Below are 8,983 nucleotides of genomic sequence, written 5' to 3'. Positions count from 1 at the left end.
TAAAATGCCACTTTCTCTAAAAAGAAAAGTATTTAATCCAATAGTCCTACCAATATTGACTTGCGCATCAGAAACTTGGAGCCTACTATATCCTTTGAACATAAACAAGTTAAAACTCAACGAGTAAAGGAAAGAATAATAATGGGGATATCACTAACAAACAGAAAAAGAGCATCATGGGTACAAGAGCAGACTAAAGTAGATGATATTCTAACATGTAAGAAAGAGAAATGGACATAAGCAGGACTTATAATGAGAATGACTGATAATAGATAGGCATTAAGAATAACAGAATGGGTCCCCAGAGATTGCAAAAGAAGCAAGACATGACGATGGATTGACGAACTAAAATAATTTTCTGGTATAGCCTACACGGGCAAAGAAATATCATGAACAGACGGGAGTGGAAGAACGTCTGAGGCCTTTGACATGCAGTGAACTAGTTACGGCTCATGATGAGGGTGATATATTAAAAGGAGATTAACCAGCCCAATGAGTCAGACTCCACTCTAACAAAGCTGGCCAGCGAATTGTATAAATTAAATGTTTTATATTAGCTTTTCGTAATTTAATTTTATTACGATTTACTTGCAATTTGTCTTATTTAATCATTATTTGCTCTTTTAATTATGATTTCGCAATATCTTTTTTTTTAATAAAATGTTAAAGGTTTGTTTCACCTAAATTATTGGTGAACGAATGCGTTTTAAATCTGAGAGCTTTCTTCACTGGCAAAGAGACTATTGTGGCAGCTGGAAGAATATTTTAAGGAAAGCATCTAGACAATCTCTAGATTGTTGTTGCTGAGGCCGCTTCGCCATTTTTCATACTCTTTAAACCTAGAAACTTATTTTAATAACAAGGCTTCTATCCAACTGGGTCGAATACCATAGGTAGCGCAAATGGTAGAAAAGATTAATATTTCTTCTAGGACTTAGGTCAGAGAAGGTTAGGTTGGCCATATGAATATACTTTTTTTTTTTTTTTTTGGTCACAGTGTAGACTCCCCTGCATTTGGGGCAATATCCATATATAATAGAATATTTCACACGATAACAAATGAACATAATTAAAAATAACATACTTGAGAGAGAGAGAGAGAGAGAGAGAGAGAGAGAGAGAGAGAGAGAGAGAGAGAGAGGAGAGAGAGAGAGAGAGAGAGAGAGACTGCATACCACGGCGATTCCATGAATTCACTCCCTCTGTAGCTAAATACGAATCCGAATTGTAAAAGGTTACCAGTTAGGTTAATCAGATTTGAAGGAAGGTTGCTCTCCATTCACACAAGGTCCAAAAAGAAAGGCTTGCAAAGTCATTAATAATGCTTAAAAATTGTGAAAACTAAATATGATAAATATTCACTGATTAACGACAAAATGTTCAGCAGGCAAATATACTTATAGAAGAGTTGTAGAACTCTCTCTCTCTCTCTCTCTCTCTCTCTCTCTCTCTCTCTCTCTCTCTCTCTCTCTCTCTCCCTAACTTAATATTCAGGTGCTACACCAAGATAATTTCCTCCACCATGAAACAAATCGTCGTTACAGCGAATAAATACTATTATCTCTCCCTGCCTTATATAAACTTGGACGCCATGGGACTAAATTCTAAACAGTGGTCGTGTAAGCAGCACATTATCAAGCTAACTCTAAAATAAAAGAGCAACATTTTTCCAAAAACATAAACTGCATAACGACAAAGAAAAATATCCGGGTTGTGCGAACAGAATAAATTAACAAATGGTTGAAAAAATAACAAACAAACTGGAATTACATAATAATTTGAAGACAAAAATAAACACACATAAGAGCCCACTCGCACGCCTACACACACACATACACTATATATATATATATATATATATATATATATTATATATATATATATATATATATATATATATATATATATATATATATATTATATAAATCTCACTCTAACAAGGAGAGTATCACTTTATTTTTGTTGCCAGCGGGATCTTGGCACTGCTGAAATAAACTTCAGATAAATTTGCGGACTTTGGAATGACAACAAAGTATGTCTTGTCCTCTTCTTGCGACACGAAATTACTCTATAAAACTCCATTACTTCATGGTACCATCAATTGGAAGAAAAAAAAAATCCTAGGTGTTATAAGGCCAAAAATCATTGGCGTCAGGAGGCAGGAAGCTTAAGGATGCAAGGTGCCATACGAGGACGTCATGAAGAACACCATTAGTCTTTCTCTCATTTCAAAAGAAACTGATTTCCACGGAAGGACTGACACATCGATTGATGCATATTACAAACTCGTGTCATTTCTGGCACGATCATCCCCAACATTACAATATTGGGTAATATAAAGTGATGAAATATGTATATGAATATGTCCTCACAAAACCATCTTACATTTATCTGTAAAAAAGGGCAATATACAAATGTCACATCTGAGGTCTATGAATAAGAGTTACAAGTCTAAAACAGTATAAAAAAAATCTAAGATAGGAATGGCTGGATAACTCCTAACATTTTACACGAAAAAAAAAAAAACCTGCTTTACAGTTTCTTAAAATGAACGCAAGTAATAAAATTACACAAGAAAAAGAAAAACCGGCAGCGTTCATGACACCTATCATTAATCCCAAAGGAAAACAAATTAACATAGTAATGAAATCAAGAAAAATTTGAGCGTAATATTCATCAGTCGGTATAGTGGTTCTCTTTTGAATAAAAAAAAAAGACATAAAACAAAAGGAAAAATATTTATTTATTTATTTATTGAGAGAGAGAGAGAGAGAGAGAGAGAGAGAGAGAGAGAGAGAGAGAGAGACTCAAGTACTGTAAATATCTCAATGCTTTAGTCTTAAGACACAGTGTGTGCCTAATTCAGTCATCCTTAGCAATCACTTCAAGAGGAACGAGAAACGCTAAAAGGCGAATGTCACCTCAATTGCAACTCTATTACTCATTCATCAGACATCCCGTATTTTTAAGGAGTGTGCAAACAGAGGAAGCACCCTGACGGATGTTCGACGAGGAGGATACGTCGCCAATCTCCTCTCCATATGCTATATACACATGAGTACAAAATAGTTACAAAACATGCTCAGCTACAAGTACCGGTACACCGCGTATATATATATATATATATATATATATATATATAAATATATATATATACATATATACATATATACATATATATGTGTATATATATATATATATATATATATGTATATATATGGATAAATATCAACACAAAATCGTGCTCAAATAGAAATAAATTTCTACCTCATATTTGGGATCGAACCCCAGCCCATTCTAATGAAAGGCCAGGTCGCATACAAAATTATATATTACACACACACACACACACATATATATATATATATATATATACATACATATATACATACATGTGTGTATACAGATTCATTATCTTTAATAATGAACCTGCATATTTGTAAATTGTGGAAGTTATGCACCATTATGTGATGATATTAAGGTTTTATGCATATGAAAAAATTTCTTGTATTTCCTTATATATCAACTTGCTTTGATAGGCAATTAACCATTTTATTCTCGACTTGAGTTAACATTTCACTTGTTCACGTTAAGAGTATTTTATTTTGATAATTGTAACATTTATGAATAGTCCTATTATTATCAATACAAATGTAACACATGGGCGAAATATTATTTAGGCTTCAGTTTATCATGATTACGGACGGAGTAGAGTCCGAAAGCTCCCTGTAATGAATAGAAAAAATAAATAAATAATTTCAAGATGCCCATCTCTTCGAGCCAGATTCCGAGAGCACCTACAGGAAACTAGAAACGATCAAAGTGAAAATAGTTAAAGTATGCAGTCATCTGTCGCTCAACGAAACTTGCAAGATAAAGAAATATATATATATATATATATATATATATATATATATATATATATATATATATATAGATATATAGATATATATATATATATATATATATATATATTTATATATATTAATATATATATTAATATATATATATATACATATATATATAAATTAATATATATATATATATATATATATATATAAATATATTTATATATATTAATATATTAATATATATATATTAATATATTAATATATATATATGTATATATATATATTTATATATATTAATATATTAATATATATATACATATATATATATATATATATATATATATATATATATATACATATATATATATATATATATATATATATGACACACACGCGTCAGTAATGTACCATTAAAACACACAACCCTTCCTAAAATACATTAGGGTAACATCAAAACAAGTATTTTTCCTTTTAAGTAGAATAAAACAAAATACAAAACGGAATTGCTTAGTTTTACCGGTAGTGTAAATTTATAATATCCATCAATAAGTTGAACAGGAAACATCGAAAACGTCTAATTGATATCACAATAAAGTGAGGAATCCAATACGTATAAATAAATTATGTACGTGAGAATATCTTTTGAATAAATGTTGATTGATTTCACCCTCGGAGGATGCGGATTACCTCGTCGAGGGCCTACCGTTTTTTATGGTATACAAGTGTTATGACATAAAAATTCACCTCAGTGTTTCTTCCCTCTCACCACTTAACTGCAACCCACAACGGTTGTCCAACAACTATACTTCTATTTTCTTTAAACTGGCCTAAATGTACGCTCGGAGTCACCTGCTTGTTTGTGATTGGCTGGACCTGTTTGTCCGAATTCATCAGTTTTCTATACACACAATTGTGATATAAATATACTGCTACAGAGTGAGTTAACAGGGGCTATAATGGATATACTATTTGTAAATTAGCCAAGCCTACACATTTTCCAGTGATTATTTATCAATTAATAAGCATAATACAAAAATATCTATCTTTTTTATTTCAAGAACTAATTACATTATAATTATTACTCAAATAAATGTCAGACCTTTATAGCAAATATAAAAAGCAAAATAATGATGAGGAACATAAAAATATATAATAACATACAGGGATGTATCGAGTGGAATGAAAAGCCACAACAGTAACATTCATCCTCCCACACCAAAAATGGAGTGTTTCTACACGCGTACTTGAGACGTGGCATCGCTTTCAAAAGACAACAGAGATTCTTCAAATAACGATGAAGAAAATTCTGATGTTCGTGGCGGTCTTATGTCGGGCAGAGCCGCAATATAATATTTGATGTATTAACATATTTCACATTTGAGGATTGACTATTTGAAACTATAAGGATATTGCAAAAGCCACATTAAACGGGAACAGAATTGACAAATGTAACCTAAGGTTATTAAATAAAAATATATAACAGAAAATAGTAAACCAGTAGCATGTCAGTAACAAAACAAACAAAGTTAATAATTTTTTTTTCAACTTCCTTTTCGATATGTCTTATATCAAATATATTCCTAGCAAATTAAGTATAAATACGTCTGAAGTAGCAAACTACGAGCAATATAGACTAAATAAATTAATTAAATATCCTTCGTAATTAATTTACAAAGTCCATAGCATGAGATAGCAGACAGGATTTATAAAAAGGAGATAGGATCACTCCGCAGGAGAGAGCTGATCAAACGTTCTCTACATGCGTGTGTGTATCGCTGTTCCTCCCACAAGAGAATCGCAGACACCATCTAGATTTTCTACTGTTATTATGGTTTTTGAACCTTTGACTTCGAATTTTTATTACAAAAGTCCTTTAAGTATCATGATACAACCACTAATATATTATGCACTAAACATTGGTAAACTAAAAACATTAAAATCAATGCATCTCAAACTTCCTTTGTATACAACTTCGGTAGTTATTATCAAACAAAGTTTGTCACTCCTCTATGAACTAATTTTTAATATATTTATTGAGTTCATTTAGCATTGATGTTTATGCTGCATATACAGAGCTGACATTATATAGTTTAATAATATATTCATAAATTTGAAAATGTGTCAACACAAAATAGGATTCGAACAAACTGATTTCAAACAATTAACAGCTGCAAAATGTGTGGCCTCGAGTACGAGTACAAATAGGCCATCTTAAAAAGGAATAGAGTATAACTACCTAATTTGTAGCTCAGCTGAACATAATTAATTTCAAATCTAAGGAAGCAAATACGCGCAATCGTCCGATCAGAGACTTGAACCCAGCGCCATAGTTTTGCCCATTAGACGAGCTACCAATGCGCCACGAGAGAGAGAGAGAGAGAGAGAGAGAGAGAGAGAGAGAGAGAGATTACCTTAGGTAACAGATGTAAAATAAAATTCAAAACAAAATAATTGCACTAATAAGCGCGAACAGAATAACTTAGTACACTAGGAGACCGGGCTAGTTGGCACACTTTTTACATTTTTATTTGTATATTTTTTTGCGAGGTGCCAGTTAGGTGATAACCGAGAGACAAGGCGAATGCATCTAACTTTATTTCAACAGACAACGAGCTTTTATAACAGCAGTTTCAGTGAAAGGTGACAGGAATTCAAACAGATCAATTCGAGAATAGGCAGGCTTAACCCGGTTCTGTTAACAGAGAGATGTAGAGCAAGATAAACAATCAAAATAAAATACCGTTACAATTTACGAGTGTGTGTGAAACAGGTGTGAGTGAAACACATGCTGTACAATATAAAACTATGAAGTAATTTGGAACTTTTATTACATGAACGAAAAAATATAAACATTTCGCTACAATTCATTGCAACGCAAAGGATGGTTCATAGCCAAATAAAACCTGTTTTAAAAAATATTTCTCAAAGTGCCAACATACTTCGCATGTACACTGAGGCAAAATTTACTCGTTTCTTTCTCGTTCAATCAGGCCCTTCTTTTAATAAAAGGTTAATTTATCCTTAAGTTGAAATATTGGTAAGGTTTCAAGAATAACAAAATAAAAACTATTATTGAAATACCATTAAGTAAAGCACTAATTCTTAATCATCTTATCAATCACAGCTATGAACGTCATCAACTTTAAATAATAGTTTTTTAATGACTGAAGATATTCTAAGACAAACAAGAAAATAAACACTTCCCTTTGAATCCCAGTTATATATATATATATAAAAAAAAAAAAAAAAAAAAAAAAAGTTCTTCGAAGACTTATTCACATCACAAAATAATTATTAGATATTCAAAAGTGGTACGGGAAAGCTGGCCAATTTCATTATTTGAATCATAAGTGATTACAGGTAAAAAAGAAATTCTTATCAGTGTGCTTTTCATAAGCCCAGCTTTTGCAAACCAGACGTTGCACTCAGATTTCTCGTGATTTTCTATTGGAAAATGTCTCTACACATACCAGCCAATTGGTTTACTCCTCTTCAGATTTTTAGCCTTCTGATGTTTTTTAATGTTTCTTCTTTTTCCCTGAAAGCAAAATTCTTTTAGTTTTCACTTTTGCTTTTGGGTTCTCAACTTTTTTAACCAGAGTATCAGTCACGATTGCAGTTGTTCGTTTCCTTATATTAACCGAATTTTCCTTTCTCGGCCCACCTTATGCATTGGCCTTATTGCTTCTGGAGCAAGGAGTAAGTTTATATTTTTTCTCTGTAGAGACTTAAAAATGAGATGGTGTTGGCTCATTCACTTGACTGTAGGTTGGCCAGGGCACCAGCCACCCGTTGAGATACTACCACTAGAGAGTTGTGGGGTCCTTTGAATGGCCAGACAGTACTAAATTGGATCCTTCTCTCTGGTTACGGTCCTACCCCATTGCCTACACAGACACTGAATAGTCTGACCTACTCTTTACAGATTTCCTCTGTCCTCATGCACCTAACAACACTGAGATTACCAAACAATTCTTCTTCACCAAAGGAGTTAACTACGGCACTGTAATTGTTCAGTGGCTACTTTCCAATTGGTAAGGGTAGAAGACTCTTTAGCTATGGTAAGCAGCTCTTCTAGAAGGACACTCCAAAATCAAACCATTGTTCTCTAGTCTTGGGTAGTGCTATAGCCTCTGTACCATGGTCTTCCAGTGTCTTGGGTTAGAGTTCTCTTGCATGAGGGTACACTCGGCACACTGCTCTATCTAGTTTCTCTTCCTCTTCTTTTGTTGAAGTTTTTATTTTTTATATATATAGGAAATATTTATTTTAATGTTACTATTCTTAAAATGTCTTATTTTTCCTTGTTTCCTTTCCTCGTTGAGCTATTTTTCCTTTTGGGGCCCCTGGGCTTATAGCATCCTCCTTTTCCAACTAAGGTTGTAGCTTAGCATTTAATAATAATAATGATAATAATAATAATAATAATAATAATAATAATAATAATAATAATAATAATAATAAGTTCATTCTCCTACTCTAAATGTGTATCCCTAAGTATGGAAGGAGAACCAGCTTAATTTGTAATGGTCTAGGCCTCAAGAGGGAAAAATGCATAATATCAATGCTCCCATTTTCTGGTGATGCTGGCATTTCAGACAAATCACTAGACAGGGACCTCTCTGCTACATATGCACCCAAAAAAATCTTCGTTCTGAAATATATCTCGATTGACGGGTGAAATACCTGTAGATTTGAACCAAGCCAAGATACTGACATGGAAAATGATGAGGCAGTGGAAACTACGCCTGGAATGTCATATATAGTCATAGTATAACCAGAAGGATTTGTCATCCAAGATTCACACGATCTATTTACAAACTTCTTCAGTAGTTCGTAAACACTTATATCAAGCGGTTGCATCTTATGAGAACAACGAGGGTATTAAATAGCAGTAAGTTAATTTTCCTTATAATAATCAAGCCCATCTATGGACTGGTGAGAATCATGGTTGTTAAGTAATAGAAGCAACGGGTGTTCTTTGGAACACTTAGTATGTTTCACCAAATGTCTAAGAAACTAAAAAAAATTACTCTTTCATCCACCGTCATGGATTAGCAGCTCCAGAACTAAGGGCTGGCCATTAGTTAGGAAATGTTCACGAAAAGGAAATCTAGCGAAAACAACGAAAG

The 8,983-nt window shown here is 32.7% G+C and overlaps 2 protein-coding genes across 4 annotated transcripts in view; both read right to left on the bottom strand.

Moving 5' to 3' along the window:
- Dmtn (transmembrane and coiled-coil domain 2 protein Dmtn) overlaps positions 1-8,983 on the bottom strand; it is a 662,916-nt gene that overhangs the window by 402,158 nt on the left and 251,775 nt on the right. The gene's annotated exons all lie outside the window — the stretch shown is intronic.
- The window catches only part of LOC137657474 (repetitive organellar protein-like), an 83,089-nt gene that overhangs the window by 73,955 nt on the left and 151 nt on the right, over positions 1-8,983 (bottom strand). Inside the window, exon 2 of the mRNA XM_068391813.1 lies at positions 8,538-8,714. Coding sequence (XP_068247914.1) covers positions 8,538-8,714 — 177 coding nt within the window. The remainder of the gene's footprint in view (positions 1-8,537; positions 8,715-8,983) is intronic.

The sequence above is a fragment of the Palaemon carinicauda genome, chromosome 18, assembly GCF_036898095.1.
Source record: "Palaemon carinicauda isolate YSFRI2023 chromosome 18, ASM3689809v2, whole genome shotgun sequence".
In the NCBI taxonomy this organism is placed as follows: domain Eukaryota; kingdom Metazoa; phylum Arthropoda; class Malacostraca; order Decapoda; family Palaemonidae; genus Palaemon; species Palaemon carinicauda.
This window is presented reverse-complemented; position numbering and strand designations above follow the sequence as displayed.